Here is a 27,739-nt window from a genome sequence, read left to right on the forward strand (position 1 = left end):
TTGAGCCCAGAATTTCAAAGGATGAGGAGAATAGGCTGGATTGCTTTCAGCTGCAAAGCTTGCTTTTAAGACCCAAGTTTTTCATGCCAGCATTCTGTACCTCTTGTGTGGATGCAAGCCATGGGACAGAACAGTCCCTGAAGAAGCCCAAATGACTCTTCTCCCAGAGACAGCAGTGGCAAAGCAGTATACAGAGGGTATAAGAAGGCTTCATCCCCAAGTCATTGTGGAGCTTCAAGGAAGAGCAGGAATACAAGATGTCACCAAGGAACTGGGTGCTGATCAGAGCCACCATTTCCTTTCTTGGGCTTGGCTTTGGCTGACACATACTGGGAGGAGGCGGGTAGGCAAGGGGGGCAGCTTCCTATGTGGCTGTCTGTATTATTGGATCCAGGAGATCCAAATCCTTTGGAGTATTGATTGTATTAGTAATTTTTTAATGGATTTTTTCCAGTGTTTTAATCAGAATCTTTCAAAACTGTTAACATCAGAAAGCTTTCTTTTGCGGAAACATGCCTTATATTTGACTGCTCTTTACTTTGCCCAAGAGAACTGTCATTGCTAAGGAAACAAAACCCCAGAAATCACCCGTTTAGTACCAAAACAAACAGTGGTGATGAGTGACTGACTGGGGAAACATGAGATTATTTTCATAGAAATTTGAATGTAATGAGTAATTAGACAAAATGAAGTGTTTTCTGAAATCTGTTTGAATTATAATTCTGATGGAGCCAACTTCTAGTTTTCCATTCAGTTGGTAAATGTAAAGCAAAGAGCACGGCCATTATTCTTCAAATGCTTTCTTTTTTTATACCTCTGCAACAGAGTAAATGGGTAAAATTAGCCTTTTCTCTTTTGGTGTCCTTCCTGTTTTCAGGATTTACCTGAAACAAGTCTCAAGTTGAGTTTGTCCTATGCCAAGGGCTGAGTAGTGTGGGAGAAGTGGAAAGAAAGGAGCCCATCTCTGATTCCTCCCAGTTCTAAAAGTCTATGACCACGGAGTATGGATGCCTTGGCATGGAGATTTCCTCATCTGTGAAATGAGGATAATAAGAGACTTGCCTTGCAGGCTTATTCCCAGGTTCAAATGTGACCGACAAAGTGCTTTGCAAACCTTGAGGCTCTATACACATGCACACGTGTGTGCTCTGCTGGCCATGGAAGAGACATGAAGGGAGTTTCGGAGGTGTGTGGTCCTGCCATCTGGCTTTCATTGTGGTCTCAGGATCTCTGTCCTGTCCAAAGAGGCCTTCTGACACGGAGGGAGGAAAGAGAAAAGAAGAATAGGCACTGAGCCAAGTGCTGAGGACACTGGCATAGTGGGAGTACGGTTGCCCTTTTTTTCCCTGGGACTCGATTGGTCATTGCAATCAGTTTGAGTTTAGCAGCCCTTGTGTGGCCTAGGCTTTAACCGACCTTACACACAAGTAGAGTGACTGGTGCCAGGAATATGCTGTTACAGGTGGGGGCCTTCTTTTCTTTTCTTTGGCCTTGGGGAGGGGTGGGGGGATATTCTCACTGAAGGAAAGGGAAGGGACCCTGTAGGTTTTGTGCATCATCCCAAGCTGCTTCGGAACAGTTGGACCAATTTTGTAGCTCCACCAACAGTGTATTAGTGTGCCTCCCCTCCATGCACACACCTTTTCAGCATTGTTATTGTCCACTTTTCTCTTTGCCAAATGACATTTGCTTCTGCTTTCTGTTTGATTGTCTTTGTGTTTTCAGCACCTAGGATAGGGTTTGGGGCATCATGGATCTTTGTAAATGCCTGTGGATTGATTTACAATAACCAGGCCTTAGAACCTTAGAGATATCTGGTCCAGCCTCTTTACCTTAGGAATGGGAGAGCTAAGGCCCAGAGGTGGGAAAGGACTTGGCACTGAAGTTCTCATTGTCTTTAAAGCTGCCTGCTTTGAATTGTGTGTTGGGAAGTTTGTTCCGTTAGGCGTCCCTTGCTATTGTGTATAGCGAGTGTCCTCAGTAGTGTCTTCCCTCCTCCAAGGGTGCTCAGACCATGGCTCATGCCTCCCTCTGCATTCCTGTGTTACATAAGCCTATCCCACTGGGCTCCGAGGACATCGTTATCAGTGACTGTAGATGTGACTGCAGTCAAAATCATTGCTCTGAGTTCTTTTAGGGCAGCGGGATGGTTGGCTTCTGGGTAAAGTGTCCTTGGACCATCACATCTTTCTGTCTTTTTACAGGCTAGCCTCCTTCAGAGACCTAATCAGCTCCCTAGGAATGCAGGAGGAACAGCCCCAAGAGGTGAGTTTGTGTCAGGAACTGAGGAAGCTCCCCTGTGACCACAGATGAGCCAGAATGCCATGACAAGGAACATTTCACCATGGTAGTGTGATTCCCTCTCACTCCCTGAAGCAGACCACGGGCACTGATTTACGTCCAGGTTCCTCCACCTAGAAGCCTCACAGTCCTTTAGCTGAGGAGCCTTCTGTTAGCCAGGGCTGTCTTGTGCCCATGGAGGACTTACTACCTCCCCTCCAGAATGGGGGTTGGCCAGGGGCACAGTACACCCACAATCTTCTACAGTGTAGGATGTGATGGAACAAAGGAACGCCAGCACTTGAGCGGGACATCACAGGGAAGTAGCCACTGGTGGAGAGGGTGAGCCTAGCTGGTGCTTGGAAGAAGAGGGTAGGATAGAGCAGGGAGGATCTGTTTGGCCAGTGTGGAGTGCTTGAAGCAGTCAGGGAATGAGTTGGGCCTGGATCATAGAAGGCCCCCTCGGACTTTGTGTGCTCTTCTAGAAGAGATAGGGAATCACCGAAAGGACATTTTTGAACAGGAGCAGTGACTTAGAGCCAGGCCGTGGTCGTGTGGGACAAAACCTAGAAACAAGGAGATCCCTCAGACCAGGCCAGTCCCAGGGCAGTGACAGTAGAAGAGAAAGCAGAGCATGTGGGAAGAAGTGCACTAGATGGGGAGGCAGGCCAAGAAGAGGGGACTAAGTCTCCTTTCTGAGTAACCAGGAAAGAGACCAGTGTAGGTGATAGGCTGGAGGGTAGAGAGGAATATCAGCTAATAGGAGATTGAAGTGTGGGGGCTGCAAATAGCAGTGAAGCGCAAAGCAAAGCTACCGCTGTGGGGGCAGTGTCAAGGAGGAATTAAGCATATTTAGAGATAGTATTCTTGGGACACCAAGCATTGTCCTGTCAGCTATGTGTTTTCTATGGTTCTGGAGTCCCTTCAAATCCTTCGGGCTCTTCTTGGCCCCAGCCCATTCAGTTTGCTGGCATGTTTAAGCTCCCAAGGGCTCCCTAGGCCTGAGCATGGAACCTTGTGCAGAGGTGTTACCCAATAAATGTTTGGAGTGTTTACAAGGACAGTGGCCTGTGGAGCTTCCCAGGAGCCTTTTAAATTGTGGGAGGGATCAGTCAGCATTGGTGGGTTTTCAGTTCCCATCAGATCTGAGTTTTCTTCATTCAGGGCATCTCATCTGAGAGAAGCTTAAGAAATCAATATCCATTGAATAAAGTTTATAACTTGGATGAAAAGCCTGATTAGAATCAGTGAGAGTCTTGAGCAGAAGTAGAAGGATCCTAGCCTGGCTGCACCTGGCTGGCTGCTGGCTCTTTGCTTCAGTAGGTACTGTTCCATGTCTACAGGGGCAGATGAGGCTTTTCCCAAGAACTTACTGCATTTGGTCAAGATGTTTTGGCCTTTGGGAAGGAAGGTCTCTTGTTCCCTGACAAAGACACTACTGTAGGAAGAAGGAATGTCAGTGTAAGGGAGAGCCAAGGACTAGCCATGTCACCCTTGCATTCTCTGCTTGCCAACCCCGCAAGACCCTGCCAGGGAGCACTTGGTGGCAAGGGTAGTTCTTAGACCAAAGCCAGTCAGATTGCCTGACCCCTACCTCTCTATCCAGCCTCCAAGGAGGGCTATTTCTGCAGTCTTAGGGAGGGCTGACTTAGAAATTAGGGGGGCCTACCTAGGGATCGCTTAGAAAATGGTACATGTCCTGGAGCTGCCTTAGCAAAACAGGCAGGGGACAATGAGGCTGATGAATCCAGCAGGTCAGGTCTCACCAGCTTTGGCTTAATCTCTGTAACCTCTCCCGAAACATGCTGTCATTGTTTTGTTTTGCAGGCTGCTGAGGAGCCAGCCCCTTCCACCGGGGCATCGGAATGTGGCCCTGGGGTGGTCTCCAGTGATTCCCAGAATCTCTGTATGTTCATTCTTTAGAACCCTAATTGCCCTTTCCTCATGGTAGGAGGCCAGTACTGATGATCCTCTAGGCCAGAGGTTCCCAAATTTTTTTGGCCTACCGCCCCTTTCCAGAAAAAAGATTACTTAGCCCCCCGGAAATTAATTTTTTTTAGATGGTAATAGCAATTAATAGGAAAGATAAATGCACCTGTGGCCATTGCAGCTCTCCTGGATTGCTGCAGCACCCACCTGGGGGCGGTAGCATCCACTTTGGGAATCACTGCTCTAGGCACAGGAAAAAATCTTAAGTTGTCCCAAAGTTGGCCAGGTCCTGTGGCCAAGGGGAAATGGTTGTATTAAGACCAAGCTTCTCCTGCCTGAATATGTCTGGCCAGTAAGGCTTGGGAGAAGGCCACCCACTGAAACATAGACCTCCAGATCAGTGCAGGCAAAAAGGCCTCAGGGGAGTAGGAAATTGATCCTCAAGTCTTTGTTCAGGTAGCCAAAGGCCTGTGACTTCTACTATGGCAGGGATGGCCCAGTATAGGTCTAGTCCAGTGCTTCTTCTTAAAACTTTTGGCCTCAAGACCTTTCACTCTTGTTTAAACCCTTGTCTTCTGTCTTAGAATCAATTCCGAGGGAAGAGCAGTAATGGTTAGGCAATTGTGATTAAGTGATTTACCCAGGGTCACCCAGGGAGGAAATATCTGAGGGAATTTTTAAACTCAGGACGTCCAGTCTCCTCCAGTCCTGTCTCACTATCCACTGAGCCATCCAGCTGCCCCAACCCTTTACTCTTTTTTTTTTTTTTAAACCCTTGTACTTCTGGGTATTGTCTCATAGGTGGAAGATTGGTAAGGGTGGGCAATGGGGGTCAAGTGACTTGCCCAGGGTCACACAGCTTGGAAGTGGCTGAGGCCGGGTTTGAACCTAGGACCTCCTGTCTCTAGGCCTGACTCTCACTCCACTGAGCTACTCAGCTGCCCCATCAACCCTTTACTCTTTTTTTTTTTTTTTTTTTTTTTTTTTTTTTAATTTTAAACCCTTAACTCCTCTGTATTGACTTATAGGTGGAAGATTGGTAAGGGTAGGCAATGGGGGTCAAGTGACTTGCCCAGGGTCACACAGCTGGGAAGTGTCTGAGGCCAGATTTGAACCTAGGACCTCCTGTCTCTAGGCCTGGCTCTCAATCCACTGAGCTACCCAGCTGCCCCCTACCCTTTACTCTTAAGAAGGTTTGAGGCCCTCTCCTAAAGAGCTTTGGTTGATATGGGTGATCTCTATTGATATTGTGTTAGAAATAGAAACATCTTAGTGTGATTATGACCTCAAGGATCCCTAGATCCCTGTTAGAGAACTGCTAATCATGGGGAAAGAGCCTTGGATTGGGACTCTGGGGAACTGGGGTCAAATTCTGCCTCTACTACTTATTCCCTGTGTGACCTTGGGTAAGTCACTCAGCATTTCACTGTATTTTCTCATCGATAAAATGGCTCAGTGATCTCAAAACCCATCCAGACCTGCATCCCTCCCAGGGCTGCTTCTCTGGCCCAGGAGCTTTGAAAGACATTGGGACTGTAGTTATTGTCAAATTTTCACAGAAGACTCAAGCGTGGTCTTGCCGATTGTGTAGCTGTTGTCAGCAATTCTCACTGGCTCTTCCGGGTTCAGCCTTTAGTCTAAATGAACCTCATAGGGACAGCTAGGTGACTCAGTGCATTGAGAACCAGGCCTAGAGATGGGAAGTCCTGGGTTCAAATTTGGCCTCAGAAACTTCCTAGCTGTGTGACCCTGGTAAGTCACTTAATCCCCATTGCCTAGTCCTTAGCACTCTTCTGCCTTGGAAATAATACATGATATTGATTCTAAGACAAAAGATAAGTTGGTTTTTTGTTTGTTTGTTTTTTGTTTTTTAAAGGAAGGAAGAACGAATGAATTTTGAGGTCTGGGGAGGAGGAGGGAGGGTGGAGGATGAAGCTAGAAGTGATCTCTCTGTCTTGGTGATTTGCATGCCCTGCACCCTCATATAGAGGGCCTGGACTGCTTTCTGCAGAGACTCAGGCAGCAGCTTGTTGCCCAGGGCCTGCCCCTTCAAGCTGGATGCTTCTGCTCTGTGAAAGGACTGGGGAAAGGTTGTCCTGCCCACAGGTCACCTTAGTACTAATGGGATGGGATTTTGTCCCTAACTTGGTTGGTTTTGATGTGTGCTATCTTTGAGAGGCATCCATTCTGAGGCACATCTATTCAAGCTCATGGTTGCATCCTGGCTGGTGTTTGCAGTAAGAAACATAAATCACAACGGTTAGGGTTCTGTTGACTTTTTTACCAGCAAGGTTGATTGTTTAAGCAAGGGTCTAGGCCTGAGGTTCCCAGAGTCTTGATCATGTCCCATTTAAAAAGGGACATGTCTTCCTCTTGACAATTTTAAACCAGGAGCCATGCTTGGATCCAAGCAGACACTTACCCTGTCTAAAGAGAAGCCCAGTGTGGGGATTTGCTGACTTCCTTCTTTGGGAGGGAAGGGGGTCACATATGATCCTCTCAGACAAATATTTATACCCATGAGTACACATAGATGTATAGTTCTGTCATGGGGCATCTTTTACTGTGTTTGCAGCTGACGTAGATGCTTTTAAGATCCTCTTGGAAATGAAAATGAAGAAGAGACAAAAGCAGCCCAGTCTGCCGGGCACTGTCACTGAGTTGGTCACAGAAGAAGGAAGTAAGGTGTATGTGGTCGGCACAGCACACTTCAGTGATGACAGCAAGAGAGACGTTGTGAAGGTACAGTAGACTTATTATAGGTGAGGGAGCCATGCCAGGAAGATTTGGACTCTAGAAGAGAGTGATCTTTGAGAAGCCTGAAGGCTTGAAGGATCTCTTGCACCTGGAAGGCAGGGGATGGGGTGTCTGCCTCCTCTATGGTTGGGTTATCCAGGAACTAATTGGAAGGGGTCTTGGAGATTGTCTGGTCTGCACAAAAAGATTTGAAACTAGGCCTAGTTGCTAGGAAGTGCAGGACCCAGGAGTTCTGACTTGATTTGTGTTCAGTCTTTTCCCACAGCTCAGCACTGAGCTGGAGAGGCATCTCTTCCCCTGGCTGCCTTATGGCTATCTAACTGAAACTCAGATTCGCGTATCAGGCTAGGGGCTCAGGCTGGCAGCCTCTGAGGTCCTTTCCAGGCCGAGTCTCTGCCTCTGGGGTCTCTGGAGTTCTGACAGTCCCTTCAGCTGGAGTTGCCATTGACCATATATCAATTGACTCAAAAAGAGGCCCTTGACTTTCTCAGCTTGTTTCCTGCTGAGGAGGAGAAGGGGGAAGAAGAGATGTACATGCCGCTGTTCTCTTCCAGATTCTTCTCTTCTGGAAATAGCCACCTACCCCCCAGCCAATTAACAGTATCATTTGAGAGAACTTTGATTTGTATTCCCAAAGAACATGAAAGGAATTAGAAAATTGGGAAACGATGGGAATGTTGGAGAAGGCAGGCCTGGATGAGGCAGAGGATAGTGAAAGCCCTTTCTGAAGATACACTTTCCTCGGTGGGAGACAGAAGATGAGAGTGGGGCAAGGTGGGAGATACTTCTGCTACTGTTAGTAATTCCAGCCCTGTTGGATAAAAGCAGAGGCAATAGACTCAGCAGCTTTAACCATGATCTGATTGAGAAAGCTTCCAGAGTTCCATCATCCCCTGGCCATTAGTGGTCAGAGGTCAGGGATCCATCCAGGCCCCCCTCCTGTCTGGTCCCAAGCCCAGGTTGTGGATGCTCATGGGTGTTCATGGGTCCAGGGAAATGTGGCCTTGCTTTTTCTGCCTGTTATCAGAGGAGATCCCATGGAGAAAGGGCACAGAGAAAGCGGATGTTTAATAAATGCCCATCCCCATTCCTACTCTGAATAACAGTCATGACTGGCTTAGTTAACATTCTGCCTCTCCTTGGCCTCAATGTTCTCTGGATTGGTCATTCTGAGCCTGAGCTGTGGCAGACCAAGGGGGCTCCCTGAGGCACTCTGATCTGAAAGCATCAGTGTAGACAGCCTGGTTGTGAGAAGGAACCAGACTGGCCCCCTGACTAGTCACCTTGAAAATGCTCCCATAGAGGAGGGTTTTGCCTCACTTTGGAAATGAGGGATGAGGTCAAACAAAAGCCACCCTTCAGGAAAGGAAGGCAGCAGCCATTGGCAAGGGAGAAGCCTGTCCTTGAGCTCTGGAGCAGATTGCAAGGTCTCAGTAAGACCCAGTTGGAGGGTTTGGTGCTCAGGCGACTGGGTCTGGTCATCTGCTGGTGCTCAGGCCAGGGATGCAGCAGTCAGACTTAGCACTGAATCAACCTGCTTTGAGAGCATTGATAGCTTGCAGGTCCCCAGGCTGAACTGCCCCTTAGAGCCTAAAATGGCACACCACCTCCCCAAAAATAGTACAGGGCCAGCCCTGACCTCCCCTCCAGAAGTGTGCAGAGTCCAGTCCCAACATAAATTCCAAATCACAAAGTAGGTTGGAAAAATGAGCAGATGAAGAATCCCCTATGAAAAGCTACTGAAGAGATTTAAAATCTTTTTTTTGTAAATGAATGATGAGTGCTAGAGGGGAAAATTTTAGAAAAGAAGTGAAAAGAAAGATGGAAGAAATCATTGGGAAGGAATTTACTAGAATGTGCCAAATAGAAACCTATGGCACCACAGTAAACAGATATTAAAACAAAGTCAAAAGACTCAAGGATATTGGGATGTTGACCACTTAGCAGCCCCTTTTGCCTTTTTTTTTTTAAACCCATACCTTCTGTCAGAATCAATACTGTGTTTTGGTTCCAAGGCAGAAGAGTAGTAAGGGCTAGACAATGGGGCGTAAGTGTTTTGCCCCAAGGTCACCCAGCTTAGACGTGTCTGAGGCCACATTTGAAGCCAGAACTTCCTGTCTCCAGGTCTGAGCCTAACCACAGAGCCTTCCTAGCTGCTGCTCTTTTTGCTTCTGACCAGGGTCTTGTCATATGCTAGACTTGCTGGTGTCCATCTTGTCTTAGATGTGTGCCCTGGGGTAGGGGGTGGGGGTCGTTCTTTGGCTCATATTTTAAATGTCTTGGAGAAAAGAAGGATCTTAACAGCAAAGGCATGTTGAATCACTTCCCTTTGTTTCTGTCTTAGACCATTCAGGAGGTGCAGCCAGACGTGGTCGTGGTGGAGCTTTGTCAGTACAGAGTTTCCATGTTGAAGATGGATGAGAAGACGCTGCTGAAGGAGGCCAAGGAAATCAACCTTGAAAAGCTCCAGCAAGCAGTCAAGCAGGTATGAGCTCTCCCTTTGCCCTTCCTGGGGAAGAAGCTGGATTACAGTGCTCCCCACATGGGGATCTGGGATGCCCCTGGGCAGTCATCTTGGACACTTCTATGAGGCTGTCTCCAGCCTTTCCAGCAGACCTCTTGGTGCTGGGAGGGGCTGCAGAACAGGCTGTTCCTTCTCTTTGTGAGTTGGCATAGCTGTGACCTTGGTGCTCTCCCCTGGAGCCAGCCAGCAACAGGCCTGTGGTATGGACTCACTGTGGTCCGAGAACAGCATGGCTGAGGACCCCTGAGTGTTGGCTCTGGACAGAGCACTGCAGGCCACCCAGAAGGGCCCATCTGTATTGCCTCATCCTTTGTGTCATTTCCACCGATGACTTGCAGCTGTTTTAGAACAGGACCAGGGACATGATGACAGTTAGACCTTTGGGAGTCAGTGAGATTATCATCAAACATGTCTTCACATCTTGACAATGCAAGACAAGTAGCAAGAGAGGATGTCCAGCTATTTTCTGCAATCTAGGTAGAATGTGGCCACCAACAAGATTAGACTGGCTTGGCCTATTCTTGCTGAAGCCAGGCCTGCCCTTTGTAATCGTTGCTTCTCTTAACAAATGTACATACACCATCCTTTAATGCCACAGTCCAGAATTTCTGCAGAAACAAACTCCAGCCTCTTCTCAAGACATCATTTGCTTTTCTTGGGTCCTGCAGTACCCCTGCTCTCCATGACTGTCAGATTGCTGAGAGCAGCTTAGCAGTCACCCAGTTCTTTGAAAGCCACAGAATGTGGGGCCCTTATCTTGACTTCATTGAGAGCAGCAAGTGTGCTCTCCTACCATCTGCTGCCATTTCTTGGGCCGTTTTCGTTCTTTCTTCACTATGTTCCTTTAGTTTTGGCCAAGTCTCCCTCCTTCAAGCAGAGGTAGAGGCAAAGGGCTATTGTCCCAGGTGTTTATCTTCTCCTTCCTCTCCCCTTGAATGTTTTCAGTATCCCCTCCATCCTTTGGCTGCCCACTTTGGCTCCCCTTGCTGGCCCTTCCTTCATTCACATTTTTTGTTTTTCTATCCCCTGCCCCTCCCAGCCCAAGCCCTTACACTTAAAAGGAAAGAGGGTTTGGGAAGGGAGAAAGGTTGGTGTGTCAGTGGTCACTCACAATCATGCGCTGTGTCAGTTATTCCTCCTTATCCTGTCCCCAGGCAGAGGAGGGTGGGCAGATCTTCCCATGCCTCTTTGGGGCCAGGCTTCAATTCTGAATTCCAGTTTTCTCCTTGTATGTCATGAAAGACATTGTGCATATTGTAGGTTCTTTTGCATTGTCGTGGCTAACATTTATGGGGTGCTTATTATGTGCTGGGCCCCGTCCTAAGGGCTTTCCAGTTATTGTCGCATTTGATCCTCATTCAATAACCCTGGAAGAAAAGGAAATAGAGGTGAAGCGATGGACCTAGATGTCACCCAGTTGGCAGTGTCTGTGGTCTTCCTGACTGCAGGCCCAGTGCCCCCTAGTGGCCATCAGTTCATGTCTTCCCTTGCTCACCTCTAGGTTCTTCATGTTTGCACATTTCTTATAACACAGTATTATTCCATTTTACCCATGGGCCATGGCTTGTTTAGCCATCCTCTCCCCCTCCATCACTGAGCATCCTGCTCTGTTCTCAGGTCTTGGCCAAAACTAAAGGTGACACCGTGAAGATGATGCCATATGTTGGATCTTGTTCTGATCTCTAGCAGTGATGTCCCTCTGTTTGCCTCACTCCGGAGTGGTAGGGCTGGAGTATGTCTCCCAAGATGATTTCCCTCTGCTTTAGCCATCATCTTTGGTTTACTGGGGCTGAGACAAAGCCTGAGATCTCTTGGTATTTATTTCTCTTAGGATCAATGGGAATCTTGCCTGTGGTAGTTCATGTTTTTCGAGTCTTCCTTTGGGAATGTTCCATTATCTGCTTCGTGAGGTCTGTGTAGCCATACTTACCTGCTTTGTCCCCCTGCACCCATCTGATGAGTGTCTGATGGCTTCTATTCAGAGCCAGATAAAAGGAACTGAAGAGTAGACCCTAGGCTGCTGACAAAAGCTTCCCTCAGTCAAGCTTTCAGAGCTCCTTAGTTGGCCAAGGAGTGAGAATGGAGTGCTCTTTTAGGAGGCATGCCTGCATTTTCCTATAGTCCATTGAGTACAGGAATGCATGATCATTTTTGCCCTGGTAGTTGGAACTGGCTGTCATTTGTACAGAAGTTCGCATGTGTGCCAGCCTCTTATTGAAACTGGCCAGATCACTCTGGAGCCTTTCTGGCCATTTTGAAATGCTTTGCCCTGGGCTATGTCCTCCCAGTGGGTATTGAGAAGTGCCCAGCAGTGATGAAGGCATACTGCAATATGCCTACCAGGTTAGAGGTAGGTGTTAGAGCTGGCATCATATTTTTTTTTAAAGCTGCTACTGTACCTCCCATCATCTGGAAGAGGTGGACAGCCAATTGGCCAGTGATCTGATTGGATCAACAAGTGATGGAGAAAATGTTCCTAAAGGCATCCTGAGAAATTACGTCCCAGAATGGCAAAGGTGGAAGGGCCTCCAGTGGCCTCTGGTCCAACCAGGGCCTGAAAGGTGGTGTAGCTTGCTTGAAGACCTTCACAATGAGGTTGTCCCTGTCTCCCACTTGCAACCCTTGCCACTTCAGGAAAGCAATCAGTTAACTTGATGTCCAGAAGGGCTTGCAGAGTTTGGCTCTTGGCCCACTTTGCTCCTGGGTTTGCCTTTGGGCCAAACAAAACAAGGCTAATCCTTCCTTCTACATGACATCCGATCCCAAAAGACAGTTGTGGTATTTCCTTTGAGTCTTTTCTTCAGATCTTTCGGTACATTTTTCAAGACCTTTCACTGCCTCTTGGTTGCCTTGCTTTGGACTGTCTACAACATATCATTGTCCTTCTTAAACATCATTGCCCAGAACCAGACTCAGTTACTCCAGGCGGAGAGCAGTGGAACTCTTGCCTTCCTCTTCCTGGTAGCCTCACCCCTCTTCATGCAGTCCATGATGGCAGGGGCTGCTTTGGTGGCCACATCCCATTGAAGCTGACTCAGATGGCCTTGGATGTCGTCCATTAAAATTCCTAGATCTCTTTGAGATGCTTCCAAGATTCCTCCCACATCTTGTACTTGGGAAGTGGCATGTAAAACTTTCCCTACATTCCTTCTGAATGTCATCTTCCTAAATTCAGCTCATCAAGGAGCTTTGTGGATCCTGGCTCTCTTGCCTCTCCCAGCTAGAGATCTCCTGCTGCGTTGACATTGAAGTGCTGACGGCTACTCTAGGAATTCTCCTGTCCTACCAGCTTGGGGTCTCTGATGAAGTTTTTGTCTGACCCATAGCTTTTTATTGTTATTCAGTTGTTTTTTGGTCGTGTCTGATTCTTCATGACCCCCTTTTGGGGTTTTCTTGGCAAATATACAGGAGTGGTTAGCCATTTCTTTCTCCAGCTTATTTTATAGATGAGGAAACTGAGGCCACCTGAGAGAAGTAACTTGCCCAGGGTCACAATTACTAAGTATCCAAGGCCAGATTTGAACTCCAGAGGATGAGTCTTCTTGACTCTAGGCTAGGTGTTCTGTCCCCTGAGCCACCTAGTTGCCCTCCAGGAAGAGAGTGTAAGGGAATTAACCAAAGACAATCCCTCTGAATCCTATTCTGGTTTAGTAATCCCATCAGAAATCATAGTGAGGTTAAGTTGGCCACTGGCCCATTCTAGACAGAACTGAGCTATGCTCATTGGCCTTTTGGTCCTTAAGCTGTGAGCAGAGACAAAGCTTTCATTTTTCCACCCCCATAATTGGGCTTTACTGTCTACATCACCAAGCAGTTGGAATTCCGTTTGGCCTTCCTTGCTTCTCTTTGGGGGATGATTAGCCCCTCACCTCAATATTTGTCCCCAGTCCCTCCTGAGAACTTCCCTGTCTTCCAGGACAGACTTAGTGCACCCTAGGGGCCACTCTTCCTTTCTTGAAGAAGGACTCCTGAAGTCTTCTCAGGCCTTTGATGTCACCATGCCATGGTTGGCTGTGTTGGGCTACATGTGGTGGGAGTGGGGTTTCCTTTGCATTGTTGTTGGGGTGACTTCCCTTGGGGTTTCTTCATTATTCTGTGGATTCAGAGGTGACCAGCATGAGGAAAGGATGAGAGATGAAGTAGACCTCTGAGCATTCCTGAATTCATCTCTAGCTGCTCCTAGGGTAGGGGGCCAACATTGCCTGAAGTCTGCATACTGGGCATATGCAACTCTTAGGCCTAGTATCCACCCCGCCCCCCCAGTGGCACTGGCATTGGCATTGGCATTCCAGAAATGCCAGGCAAGCCTGTCTATGCCAAGGGCCTTGCCCCAACCTCTCAGGCTATCCAGGGTCCTTGATGAGGGTAGCGAAGGTACTCGGCCTTTTTCACAGATATGTTTTTCAGTCTGTAACATCAATAGATTTGCTCCCAGGGCTTTAACCCAAGTTTTGAAGATTGGAGGGCTGGGGTGGGCCAAGTTTAGCCCAGGCCCTGGCACACAGGAGCAGGGCAGGCTGAAGACTTGACAATTAAAGCCTGCTAGCTAGCCTTGTGGCCCTTTGACTGCTCTAAGCCTTGGCTACCTCATCTATGCAATGGGTGAGAATCCTTGCCCTCCCTCTCTCTGAGAAACTGTCAGGAAAACCTGTAGGTCTTAGAGGATGAGATGACTGGGAGGTGGAGAGGGTAAGAAGGTGGCATTGGATGCAGTTTGTTAAGCCCCCTGCTGGCTGGAGGACCGGCATTCAGGACTTCCTGGGTCCACCTTTTGGGCCTTGTCTGACCACTGCCTCTCCTTGAAACAGTGTCTTCTGTGTGAGCAAGGTTTTCCACAAGCCAGCCACAGTGCAAGGAAAATCGCTTGCCCTCAGGATGCTGTCAGGGAGACCATTTGGATTGATGTTAGGACGTGAGCCTCAGGGGAGTCCTTGGATAGAAGGTGCTGCTTGAGTGGTGTCTTCAGAGAGTGGGGTGTCATCTGTCTCTGTAGGTGAGCCTGGAGAATGCCCAGGCTGAAAAAAGTCAGTTCCCTGTGGCTAGCCCAGTGGCTCCCTAAGGGCCATTGACTCTGTCCATCGACCAGACCCATTTCTGAAGCCTTTCCCACCTTAGATGGATGACCCTTAAGGAGGGGGAAAGTGGGTAAGACAGGTGGCAATGGGCAAGATACCATGAAAGGCTTAAGGCAGGGAGTTGAGATTGGTGGGCCTGGATTGGAGCTTCTGGAAGGGCAGAATGATCTCTGGGCCCCAACCAGTGGAGCCACCACCCATGATGTTCCTGGCACCTGGCCCTAAGGGTGAGCCCTCCAACATCCTGGTATTGCTGCCAGGGCCCCATGACCCCATGTTTGAACAGGCCTCCCCCTTAAACCCAGTTTCAGCTGCATTGGGATTAGTTGTGACTTGGCCCCATCGGATGTGTGCTTTTCAAAATGTCACTGAAGCTTTGAGCTACAGTTTGTGGAAGCCTGCCCTGTACCTTCTGCAGGGGGGTGCAAGGGCAGCCTGGAGCACCTCTCTCCCCTCCCTCTCATCCTGCCATGGGGAAAAATCCATCCTAAGCCCACATGTCCTCTTTGAAAAGGCCCTGTTCAGTGAAAATTGGTCCATCCTGGGACCAGCAGACTGTGATGCCTCTGGCTTCTCCTCAGTCTGGCGGTTCTGGCACGGTACTGGTGTGAAAGCCCTCTTCCTCTGGCACCTCCTCAGTGGCAGCTTGCCCACCCACCCCCTCAGGAACCTGGTGGTGGTGTTTGTAAATTAAATTTAGGTTTTGTTATTCTGGTCGACTAGACACTAGCAAACATGGACGTTTCCATATATGAAGAACAAAAACAGAATCCCATAAAACTGTGAATCCACTTGTTTCCTTTTTTAAAACTAAGAATTTCAACACATTTGTTTCAAAGCTATGCTGTTTGGTGCCCTCTGAACCACCTTCTGTTCTTTTCTGGGCTTTTTTTTTTTTTCAGTTTCATTCACAAGCCTTTCTTTTCCCTCCCTTTTTTCGGTAGGACTGTCCCTGGCTCCCTCTTCCCTGAAATTCTCCGCCCCACCCCCCCCAGTGGTTCCAGATCTTCCCTTATCAGTGTAATAGAGCAGAGAAGCCCACATGTCTGCCCCTCTGGGTTAGGAGGTAGGGAGCAGGCTTTATCGGGGGTCAGTGCACACACAGAGGTCTTGAGCCTTGCTGTTTTCTCTCCACTGTGCTCTCCCACATCAGCTCAGACAGGATCTCCCAGTTTTCTCAGAACTCGCCCTTTCATCATTTCCCAGAGCACAGTGCTTTTCTGCCACTTTTATGTTCTTAGATCTGTCTGTCTCCTGATTGACAGGCACCCTCTTCCTCTCTGGTTCTCTGTTACGACAGAAAAATGCAGCTGATGATTTTTGTACATGTGGCTACAACATTGTCCTCTTTCACCTCTTTGGGAATGGGCCACATAGCAGCACTACCCAGTTCAGTGGTGTGGGCCCTCAGTTCAATTGCCTTCCAGAATGGCTGGACCCATTCACAGTGTCACCAAAAATGCACCAGTGCTCCTGTTGGCTCACAGCCCCTCCATTAATTGGCATTTTCCCTTTTTTGGTTAACTTTTCCAATCCAGTGGATGGGCCTGAGGCTTGAATTTGCACTTGTCTTTAGTGATTTGAAGCATTTTTCATATGGTTGTTGATAACTTGGATTTCTTCCTTTGAAAACTGCTTGTTTGGATCTTTTGACCTTTTTATCCACTGGAGAATGGTTCTTGTTTTGTAAGTATGTCTCAAATATCAGACTTAAGCAGAGGCACTTGCTGCAAAGGTTGTTTGACTATTTCCCTTCTGATTTTTGTTGGCTTTTGTGCAAAATTTGGTGTAGTCTGAATATGTGGCCCCCACTTCTGTCATTAACAAATTCCTGTCCTTTTAGGGGTCGTCCTGTCACATTCTTTTCATCTTCTTGACCTCAACAGAAACCTAGCTCTTTGCAAAAGACCCTGCATCCCTGGGCCACTCTCTCCTCCGGAGAAGGAGGAGGAGAGTTCGCATGCCCCTTTCTGCTGGTCCCTTTGCCACTGTCTCTCAGCCTTCTTCCACATCTTTTCCCCAACTTTCCTTCTTAGGTACTTGGCCAATATGGATCCCCTGGCCATCCAGCCCATTAACTGCCATGGTGTCCCTAATTTCTGCCCTCAGCTCACCTGTCATCCCTAGGGATTGTCACATCTTAGCTCTCACTCCCACCTGTAATTGGCCTTGCTCTCTTGTTAGATAGAGCCCTCTGCTTCTTTGTCTTCCCTTTTGCCTTGTTTGTTCCTCCCAGCCCATCACCTCTGCCCTGGCCTCCCTTTCCTCCATGCTGTTCTAATATTGAAATTGGTTGGGACAGCTGTATGCAATCTTCTCCTTTGGAATAGTTCTCCTGCCAGGGGTATCTTGCTGAACCCTCTTCAGAGACCCAGCCCTGTTGTCTGGCCCATTTTCTAATCTTACTTGGGTCCTCTGGGACATTCAGTAATTGATATTTTATCTGACATTGCCAGCTGTTGGGCCCCTTCAGTAAAGACCATTCCCGCCTACTTAACTGATAAAATAGAGATTGACCCCTGTGGTGTGGGGGCGGGGGGCTCTTTCCTGAACATCACTAGGGGAGCCCAAAAGACTAGGAAAAGGACATTCTCTTAGGCAATCCTCATCCAAATAGACTTTGGAAAAACTCCCCCTATTTCCTGGCCAGATTTCTCAGTCTTGGGTCCCTGCACCTGCCTCTTGTGCTGCTTGCTGACTGCTCAAGGAAGTCATTCTATCAGGCCAGCAGGCCCTCAGTCCTACACCTTGACTCTGTCATCTCCTACCACTGAAAATTGAATAGGCAGACCTTCTCAAGTGGCCAGTGGCCTTCTCACCTCTTATTTCCACAAGGCATTCCTCCGTTTCATCATCTCTCCTGCTTTCATGCCGTCAGTCAGCCAGCCCTTATTAGTCCTGTGCTAGGTGCTGGGGAGGCAGTCTCTGCCCTCAAGAAGCTAAGCTTCTGTTGAGACAACATGTTTGCAGATGAGGAGACACAAGTGTTTGGGGTGTGGAGTGGAGACTTCAGTCAGGAAACTTGCTTGTGGCTGCCCCCCACTGAACCCTCTTCAAACTGAGCTTGAGAGAGAGAGGAAGACTACTTGGGGGCCTGGCTCCCTGAGGAAGGCCTTTCTCCACATCAATAGTTGCTGCAATGTTAGTGATGATGGGAGTGGGAGCAGAAGAAGGCAGAGCGGTGGAAAAACCCTAAGACTGGGGGTTGGTGATGTGCCTCTGCGAGCAGGAGCCGGCTTGAAGCCAAGCTACAATCGTGAAGCCTGTGCAGGTGCCCATGGCCTGGATTTAAGTTTTGATGGCAAACTTGTCATCATCCTCCTGAGTCAATATTTGAGGGCCTTTAGGGTACATGGCTGCTGGACATGGTGTGATGGCACCAGCATCCTCCTGGCGTTGGCCCCGCCTCAGCCCAACACTCCTGTCATTGCTGCTGCCCTCCTTCCTGAGTTGTGGGTGGCACCTCCAGTCTGACCCCAGCCTGTTTTCTGGATGTTTTCCCAATAATGGTCTCACCCTCCCTTGTCCTTGACCTGATTGAGGATGCCCCTCCTCATTCCCACAGCCATACTCTTCTGTCTCCCATAAAACCCTAATCCTCTGTCTCTGCCCCTCCTGGAAAATAGTCCTCTCCCTTGACCTTTCAAGTTCTGCCTGTCCCAGCCCCTAACCACCCTCCTCCTTCCCAGTCGTGCTACAGTTACACTTGCCTTGTCACTGCCCTCAGGGGGCCCCCTTGGAGAGCCAGGAAGGTCTTCTGCATGAGGCTGAGCAGAGGACCCCCCCCCCATCTCTCAGAGAGCCTATGTCAAGGGCCACCTAAGCAGCGCAATAGATAGAACACCAAGCCTAGAGAGAAAAAGTTTTGGGTTCAAAACTGGCCTCAGACACTTCTTAGCTATGTGACCCTGAGTGATCACTTAACCCTCATTGCCTAGCCCTTACCATTTTTGAAAACACTGTATTGATTCAAAGCTAGAGAGTAAAGGTTTAAAAGAACAAGAAGACGCTGCTAGCAGCTTTCCAGCTGGGTCCTGTGCCCTTCCCCTGGCCAGGGGACTGGTTCTTTGCCCTCTAACAGACTCTCCTTCCCCTTGCCTCCAGAATGGAGTCATGTCGGGCCTGATGCAGATGCTCCTTCTGAAGGTGTCTGCACACATTACGGAGCAGCTGGGGATGGCCCCTGGTGGCGAGTTCAGAGAGGCCTTCAAGGAGGTAAGAGGAGCCTCTCCCGAGGCCCTACTTGGAGGCACCCAGGTGACCCTCCATACTGTGATCTGGGACAGACACACTCACGTAGGCTAGAAGCCAACGCAGGACAGGAGGGCAGCTGCGAGTCCCTGCCTCATCTGGGGAGGGAAGGGAAGGCGCTTCATTCCTGAGACTTGTCAGGGACAGTTTCCTGATGGCTCGGGGCCTCTTCTGGGAAGCCCCTCCTGTACTCCAGCCAGCCCTCCTTTCTCTGAAGAGCTGAGATTTCCGTTCTGACCCCTGCCCCAACCACCTGCTTCCAGACTTTTTTGTGAAGTTGAGAATTTGGGAGGACAAGAGGGTGGTGGTTGTTTCCTTCACTCAAGAGAAGAGACTCTATTAAGCCCCATTTGGGGGGATCGGGGCCACTGGCTCTCCAGCCTCGATTACAGCATGGATCTTTCCTGTTTTCAGGAGGAAAATCGTGCAGTTCTGTATTTTGTTTCTCTTCACCCCCAAAATCCCACCCCAGAGTTCAGTTGTCCAGGGCATCATTCAGCATGCCCAGCTCTCCTGAAGGGGAGAGTGTCTGGCTCCCAACCTCCCATCAGCCCAAGGAGCCCTCAGAGGCCTGTTACTAAAGTGTCACAGAGTGAGCAGGTCATGGATGCCCTGACTTCCAGGGGCTGTGGCTACGTTGTTTGAGGCCCATCCAGGTGGCTTCTCCCTTGTCCAACCCTGAGACCCACGGTGTCCCCTAAGTCCTTGTATCTTGGTCTCATTCGAGGAGGGGCAGAGGGGGAGATGTAGGGACCTGTCCTCAATTAGGAGAGCGAGTTTCCCCTTGTCCAGGATGCTGAGAAATCTGGTGTTCAGTCCCAGGTCGGTGATGTGTCTATCCTGCCCAGCCAGTGGGGGGTGTCCCTTCTTGTCCTGTCTCCTTCCTTCCCCTCCCTCCCCTTGCTGTTCTGTGGTGAATAGAGCACTGTGCTTTTATTGGGAAATAGCTTTTATTAAGCAAGACCACAGGAAGGAGAATACCATTTACTTACATAGTCTAAAGTGCCCTGAGGCTGAGGCAGGTTCGCCTTGATTTTCAATAGCTGGCACAAAGCAGCCGTCCGCGCCCCCTGGAGTCGCCAGGCACCGGCCATTATCCTGCACCCTCTTCTGTTGCAGGCCAGTAAGGTACCTTTCTGCAAGTTCCACCTTGGCGACAGGCCTATCCCAGTGACCTTCAAGAGAGCCATTGCGGCCCTTTCCTTCTGGCAGAAGGTGAAGCTGGCCTGGGGCTTGTGTTTCCTCTCCGACCCCATCAGGTACGAGCAGCCCAGCCAGTTCCTTGGGCTGTCCTGGGGCTCAGCTCCCTGGTTCATTCGGTTGTTTGCCTTGCTCGTGGACAGCGGCCTCCATTTCACCCCCTCCCAGATTGGGCCCAGGGAGGCAGCCGCTGCCCACTGCCCTGGCCGAAGCCGCCCAGAGCACGATGTGAACTGCGAGGGAGGGCCCTGGACATCCTGAAAGCAGGGCCAGGCCAGGCTATGTGTGCCCCCAGCGCATGCATGAACACACACTCACATATATGTTCATGCACACACACGAGGCTCACCCTAAGACACTAGAGCTGTTCCAAAGCGGAATGGGCCTCCTGGAGGCAGTGAGCTTCCTGTCACTGGAAGGATTCTAGTTTGTGACTGTCGGGGGTGGGGGGGCCTAACTCCATGGTCTGAGAGGCTGCACTCAATGACTTCCTTGTCTTATACCTGGAAGGATGCCCCGAGCCTGCTGGCAGTGCCTGGCTTGAAAGGACCTTGGGGACGGCTCTTGCCATTGACCACCACCCCCACACACACTCCTTGCCCCACTTCCAGCCCCTTTGAGGCCACTGGCTACACCTGACCCTCCATGTGGCCTGGGCTGGGCACACCCAAGAACTGGTCTCCCAACTTTCCCTTGAGTTCTGGCAGGGATGGGAAGCCCACTACCCACCTGGACCTGCCACTTTAGAGAGCTCACTCACAAGGAAGGGCCTCCTGACTTCAGCCTAGTTTTCCTCTTCCCTCACCCCATTGCTCTTGGTTCTACCTTCTGGGACCTCTATTGCCAGACGGATGGTCAGATTCCTTCCTTCCTTGGGGCCCTTCGCTGGCTGCTTCCTTCCTGTTTGCACTAAGTAGCTCTCCAGGTATGGGTGACCCAAGGAGGAGGACCGACGGATTCCATCATTCCAGGAAGCTCGGCCTCCCTTGTTTGCTGCCACATCGCTCTGGTGACCGGGCTTGTACTTGCAGTCCACTCAGACCCCCAGATCTTGATCAGTGGTGTATCAGCAGACTGTTAGTGCAGAGAGTGTAGCCTAGTGGATAGAGTGCTGGGCCAGGATCCCACCTGGATGTGTCCTGGAAGTCTCCATTTCCTCATCTACAGAACGGGAGGGATCATCTCCACTCCCAGGGTTGTTGTCACGAAAGTTCTCTGGGAACCTGAGGCCTGCCTGATGGAGACGCCATGGCAGATGGGCCGTCTTCCTCTTGTCTCAGCCCCACCAGTGGCTTGAGGACTTTGGTGCTTTTCTAGCTGCTGTGAGGAGGGTGGATGGAGGTCCTGGCCCTTGGGCTGCCTCTGTAGCAGGGACCCCTCTGGAAGTGGTGAGGCAGGGAGGGGGCTGCCAGGAGAGGGACCTCCTGGGATTCCTCCAAGGGAGTGTGGGCTGGGGCTGGGCTTAGGGAGAGGCCCGTCTGCTGCAGGTTGGAGTCAGCATAGGAAGAAGGTGCTGATGGGTAATTTCCATGAATCGTCTCCTCAGAAAACATCTCCTAGTGGAGAGCAGAGCTTCCAGGCTCTGGCGACCCGGGCACACCCGGCCTGTGCCCGCATGTCCTTCCTCCTTCGTCTCCCAGCGGGCTAGGAGAGAAGAGGTGGCGTGTGCAGCCCCATCCCTGGGCCCCCAGCTTGACTCCCCTGCCTGACCCGATCGAGCGACGGCCTGGACCTGGTGGCCTTCGGCCAAGGCACCTTTTTTTAACACTGGCTTGGTTTTGCTAGAGTCAGGGTTGAGTCACAAACCAAGATGGCAGGGGGCCTCTCCCCTGGCTGGAGGCGGGGTGACCCTGGGGGGCCTGCTCGGGGGCTCTAACCCTTGGGTGATATTCAGGTACAAGGAAGGAAGATACCAGGGTAAGGCCATTGCAAGATGGATAAAAGAAAGTTCTCTGGGATGTGTTTGGACTGCGTTAGCAAATCCTTGCTCCCGGGTGCCGGAAAGAGAGCATCGCCTTTGTATGGCATGGCCTGCCCCCTTCCCCTCAAGTAACGCAAGGTGGAGATGCCCAGCCTTGCGTGTGCCCCGGAGAGGGCAGGGAAGGAGCCGGCCGGCCCGGGGGCCCTTGTGCTCCTCCGCCCGGCTGCATGGTTGGCAGCGACGCCCCCAGCGAGCCCCCTCTGTCTCTGTCTCTGTCTCTCTGGGTCCCTCAGTAAGGATGATGTAGAGAAGTGTAAGCAGAAGGACCTCTTGGAGCAGATGATGGCAGAGATGATCGGAGAGTTTCCTGATCTCCATCGCACCATCGTCTCCGAAAGAGACATCTACCTGACCTACATGCTGCGCCAGGCGGCCAAGCGGCTGGAGCTGCCTCGGGCTTCCGAAGGTGAGGGCCGACCTGGCCTCAGCCCCGGGCTGTGGCACCGAGTGGGAAAGGAGGGAGGAAACGAGCCTTCAGGAAGCCCCTACTTAGCACTGGGAAATGGGTGTTGTCCTCCCTGCTTAAAGATGAGGAAACTGAGGCAGGCAGAGGGGAATTCGTTCCCGTTTCTCCTTTCTTCCTGGTAATCTGCACTTGTCTCTCTCCTGCCTTCCCCTTGGGGTGGGAATGGCCTTTTCCTCTTTTTGCCTGGCACAAAGCAGGGACTTAAGACTTGTTTATTGAATGACTCCTTTAGAGCTAAATGCACAAACCAGATGGAAGAATGGCTGCAGGCCCTGGGGTGTGTGTGTGGGGGGTGGGGTACAGGAGGATCTAGGGGTAGAGGGGAGGAGCTGCCTCTTGATCTGGGCCCTGAATTACAGAGAAGAAGTTCACCTTTGGAGAGAAGGTTGGGTGGCTTTGATGTGTGTGAGGTCTTTGCTGTTCCTATTATCAGTGCTGTGCTGGGGTGTGTGTGTAAGCCCAGGGGTGGCTCTTCAGTTAGGGATTCCCCAGTGAGCCAAGTGTACCAAGTGGGGTTCTTTGCACCCCCGTGAGGGTACAGCTCCAGCCTCAGCCCTCTCTCATCCATCCTACAGCTGAGCCCAGGAAGAGCATCCCTTCTGTAGTGGTTGGAGTGGTAGGAATGGGCCACGTGCCTGGCATCGAGAAGAACTGGACCACAGACCTGAACATCCAGGAGATCATGAGGTAGGCCCCCTCAGAACGAGGCTCTGCCCTCTGGGAAGCCTGTGGCGTCCCGGCCTCTGGGCTCTTCGATGACTCACGAGTGACCCTGGCACAGACCTGTGCGCTGCTGTCCCGGCTCCGTCCACTCACCTACCTGTCTGTCCTCCCTGGTATCCAGCCGCCCCGTGCCCACGAGGCCTCCAGGCTGAGATGGGTGGTGAGCCGGCTTCCGAGGCCCTTGAGTCCAACTCCCTCATCACAGAGCAGGAAACTGAGGGAAAGCATTCAGGAAGGCCCTCACTGGACTGCACAGAGGCCTTGTGCTGGTGGGAGAAGGGTGAGAGGGCCTTGAATGCCAGGCTCAGGAGAGCGGGCTTCCTTTAACCGCCTCCGGCATGGAAGATACATGGAGGGCTTTGACTCTGGGCATTGCACGAGGGTTTAGAGGATGAGAATCTGCAGGGCATAAAGGAGGTCCGTGAATTTGGAACCTGCCTATTCTGGCCTTTGTCTTCCAGCGTCCCGCCCCCGTCCATCTCGAGCAAAGTGTCCAGGTTTGTCGTGAAAGCTGCCTTCTTTGGACTGATGTGCTACGGCTTCTACCGGGTGGGCAAACGGACGGTCAGCGTAATCCTTTCCATGTCAGCTACCCAGTCGTGTCTCCAGAGACTGGCTGAGATCAGACCTCAGAAATAAGGCGGTGGCGGCGGCGGCGGCAGCTGCGGAGAAAGCCAGGCGGGGCAGCAACCAAAAACCAGAAAGGGTGCTAACAGCCACACACACGCGGGGGCCGGCACGAGCTGGGCAGGGCCGCGGCCGGGCCAGGGCCTGAGCAGCCGCCGTGCCGGACTCCTGTTCGGGCAGCCTGGAGAGAATCTCTTCTGGCTCGGGTTCCTTCCCCAAAGGGTCCCCTGGTGGTGGGTTCCTGCCGAGGGGTGCAGGGACAGCTATGGACCGTGTTGGTATCATGATACCATTGTTAGTTCTTGGTGCCGAGCACCTATAGGGTAGACAATTTAATCATCTTGTTACGGGGAGATTTTCTATCCGTCATCAGCATCTGTGTGTGTGTGTTGGGAGGGGGACGGCTCCTCAGACGACTGTCCGCTGCAGCCCCGACTGCCCTGGGCCCCCCGGGCCCTCCTGGGACCCCTCCTCCGCAGTTGCCTTCAGCCTGGCCCCAAAGCGCCCCCTCCCCATTGCCGCAGGACCCACCTCTGTTTACAAAGGCTGGCCGGGAGGGAGGTCCCAAGCAGGGACGCATTAGAACAGCTCAGGGGAGGCTGCCGGGCAGCTCCTTAGCGAGTCCTCGGCGCTGGCCCGGCGCTTCCCTCCGCTCAGCCCTTTGCCAAACCCTGATTGCTCCCCGCGCTTCTTTTCAGGGCCGCGGCTCTACCGAATGAAAATGTCCTTTCTGGACTAGGGGGCAAGACAGGGGGTGGGGGCCGAGGGGGCCATGGGCCTTGGGTCTGTCTAAGAAACCTCGGCCGGACCTTGGCTTCAGCCCCTCGCCGGCTTCGCTCTGCCCTCTGCCCCTTGCCGCCTGTCTCGGACACGCCTCTTCTTTCCAAATCATGGTCTGAAATGCAAGGGTCCTGGTGCCCCCACCCTGCTGAGATTGCTTACAGTGAAGGCTCTGGCTGGCACCGCCTTAGTGACCTCCTGGTACCTCTCTGGGCGAGGCTGTGCCATGCACTTACCTTGAGAGCTGGGAGGGGCCTCGGAGACATGCTCAGTCATCTTTTGCCATTAAGAAGCCACCCAGCCTGCATGGGCAGGTGTGCCTTTGGCCCCCGCCCCCCACCTGATGGTGCCAGTTGCTGAGGAGCAGGGGTGTAGGCCTTTGCCCTCCTCAGCTTTAGGGGCCCAGCCAAGAAGTCCTGCTTTGCCTTCTCAGGATTGGGGGGGAGGGGGTTTGCCCTTTTTTTCCTGAAAGATATTTCTAGCTTGTATAGTTCTGTGTGTTCTGCTTTAAAAAAAAAAAAAATCTGATAAAACCTCTGCTCAGGTAATTTTAATTAAAAAGAAAAAGAGTTAAATGTCAGACAAGCCTTAAGTTGGATTAGGACAAACACTAGGCTTGACTCCAAGCCTGTGGCCTGGGAGTAGTGAAAGCTTGGTCTAAGGCTAGCCCTGCTGACTTAATCTCCCAGGAGACCCGGCCCAGGTGGGGAGTTGGGAAAGGAATGGTCTGATGGCCAAGTGCCACAGGGCAGGGGTTTCTCATTTAGCTTAGGAGTTGGTCGGCTGGGGCCTGCCCCCTGTATTTCCCCTCTCCTGTCCCAGTCCATCCATCCTCTCTCCTTCCCTGGCTTCCTGTGTGAGAACCTGTAAAGCCATATTTTTTGGAGTTGAGCTGTTGGGGGCACCCACTCCCATTCTGTGGGGAGGACTAAAGTATCGTAAGCCCCTCTCCAGCCTGTGTTTCCTGTGCTTGGCAGTCAGAGAACGATGGGCCGGCTCTACTTGGGGAGCGGGGGCCCTTTCCTTGGGGTGCAGGCTGGGTAACGAGGCCAGACTGGTCTGGCAAAGCCTCAGAGAAGGTATCTGTGCCCTGCCCAGGATTTGGCATGGAGACAGCAGATGGTGCGTCATCTAGGGCCAGGCTTGGAAGATGGTCTTTTTGTACACCCTCTGCTTCCCCTCCACCCCCCACCCACCCCAGCCTCCTGAGGTTGTCCCCCCACACATGGCTCTGGGACCAAAAGTATATTGTCTTGTATGCCCTGGGCCCCGAGGAGACTGCCCATGAAGCCCATGCTGCTGCTGTGGGGTGGGAGAGGGAAGAGAAACTCATTTCTCCCTGTTCCATCAACATTTATTAAGTACCTAGTGTATGCCAGGAGCAGTAGAACTAGTCCCAGGTGCCCTGGAGCTTCCCTCCCATTGCTCAACTCGGGCTGCCAGCCCCCGCCTGCCCGGCCTGCTTTTAGAACTCGTTTACAGACAAATTCCTCTTTTCAATGCAATGGGCCACTCTCTGGCTTGTGGACCCATTTCTTTTCCCACTCAGTGTTGAACCAAATCAGATGAAATGTGACCTGTTGGAGAACATTTCCCCAAAGTGTCATAAGGACTGTGGGCAGAGCCAGAAGGGTTGCCCTGGCAGCTCTGACCCAAGGCAAATCGCAAACGGTTCTTAAGTGCCAGTGCCAGGCTGTAGTCGAGGCTACAGTTCTCTCAATCATGTCTTCATGTAATTCAGAGATTTGTGGTTTCCTTGTGAAATTAAAATAAACTTTAATTTTAGAAGATGGTGTTTCATTGAATTTATTTAAACAGGACTTAATGTAGGGGGTTCGGGGCTGAGAGACAACAATTTGTGGAATGGTACGGGAGGGGAAGACAGTCCCTGATCTCAGGGCACTGAACATTTGGGGACCAGAGAGGAGACACGTGGAATAATTGAGAACTCTGTTGTGTCCTACAGGAGTGTCCAGCCCCTGGGAGGAGACAGGCCGTGAGCTGGGCCGGGTTTAGATGGATGGACAGGACAAAGGAGGGCTGTTCAGGTAGGTGAGAACAGGGGGTCCTCTCCAGGTGGGAGAGTGAGCATGGGGTGTGCCGAAGGGAATGAGAGGAGGGGAGTTCCCTGGCCAGAGAGGAGTTAGCTACTGGGGATGGTGGGGGGAAGAGTTCTTGGAGCCACCTCCAGATTTTAAAGGACAATCTCAAAGTAGCCAAAAGGAAACAAGGAGAGAGGCATGTTGGCCAGAAACTGCAGGGCTCCGCCAGTTCAATTAATAAATGACTGAATTGAATTCAACAACCTGTCTCTGACTTGTGTCTGCGTTATCCCCAGACCTGGCAGTCTCCTTTCTGGTCCTCTAGTCATAGGGCTACCACCCTAAGCCTCACTTCTAACTTCCTAATTGCTCTAATTGACTCTGTTTAGCCCCTTCCTTTCTCCAGAATATTCTCCTGTTGCTTTCCTCATATGCCTACCCCATCACACCTTCTGTTGTTGACTGAAGCTATCTGCCCCCTACCTCTTGGCCTTGCAAACCCCTTAGCCTGTTACTTGAGACTCCAAGGCCTGGATTTGTGGCCTAGCTTCCCCAGAATCTTAAGTGGGAAGGAACTAAAGAGGCCTCTGCCTCAGACTGCCTGCATGAGTTACTGCGGTTGTAGCCATGAGAAGTCACTGACCCCCTGACTGCTAATGAGAGGGAACCTCCAAAGGAGGCAGCTCCATTTGCCAGGAAGCTGTAGCCTTAGCTGCCCAGTTGCTGCCCCACTTTCCCCTCAAGTCTCTTCCTTCTCATTAAGTATTGGACAACAACTAATCTATTCGTTCATTTTCTCTCCCTACCAAATCCTTGGCCAAATGTACCTGATTCTTTTAACTGGCTTGGACGTCCCCTACTTGAGGCTTCTCCTCACCTTCCTGGTTGATGGAGCTGTGAATGTTCCTAGAACATGGCACCCAGACTTGAATACAGTGGGAGAATGGGGGGGAGTGGCTGTCTGACTGGGACCAGGTGGTGTTCAGGACTGCCATCTCCAGCCTCGTAGGCACCTCTCTTCAGTGGAAGGTGACCCAACCATTCTGAAAAACCTTTGGGAATCGTGCTAGAAAGATCAGAGCGATTCCAGTGCTGGGCACATGC

General features: G+C 51.0%; 1 protein-coding gene across 1 annotated transcript; it reads left to right on the forward strand.

The window, feature by feature from the left end:
* The first annotated feature begins 2,208 nt into the window (after nt 1-2,208).
* Nucleotides 2,209-24,494, forward strand: TRABD (TraB domain containing). Its single transcript, XM_044679836.1, has 9 exons — nt 2,209-2,265; nt 4,108-4,186; nt 6,785-6,951; nt 9,311-9,451; nt 18,670-18,780; nt 19,936-20,075; nt 22,231-22,403; nt 23,039-23,150; nt 23,648-24,494. Exons 1-9 carry the CDS (start codon nt 2,242-2,244, stop codon nt 23,823-23,825), a joined length of 1,125 nt encoding a protein of 374 aa, XP_044535771.1. The 5' UTR covers nt 2,209-2,241; the 3' UTR covers nt 23,826-24,494.
* Nucleotides 24,495-27,739: the final 3,245 nt, after the last annotated feature.

The sequence above is a fragment of the Gracilinanus agilis genome, chromosome 5 (assembly GCF_016433145.1).
Source record: "Gracilinanus agilis isolate LMUSP501 chromosome 5, AgileGrace, whole genome shotgun sequence".
NCBI lineage: Eukaryota > Metazoa > Chordata > Mammalia > Didelphimorphia > Didelphidae > Gracilinanus > Gracilinanus agilis.

Coding starts and splice junctions, on each gene's coding strand:
- TRABD (XM_044679836.1), top strand. CDS start 2,242: ATGCAGGAGGAACAGCCCCAAGAG. Junction 20,076..22,230: donor TTCCTCTCCGACCCCATCAG/GTACGAGCAGCC, acceptor TGGGTCCCTCAG/TAAGGATGATGTAGAGAAGT. Junction 23,151..23,647: donor AACATCCAGGAGATCATGAG/GTAGGCCCCCTC, acceptor TTTGTCTTCCAG/CGTCCCGCCCCCGTCCATCT.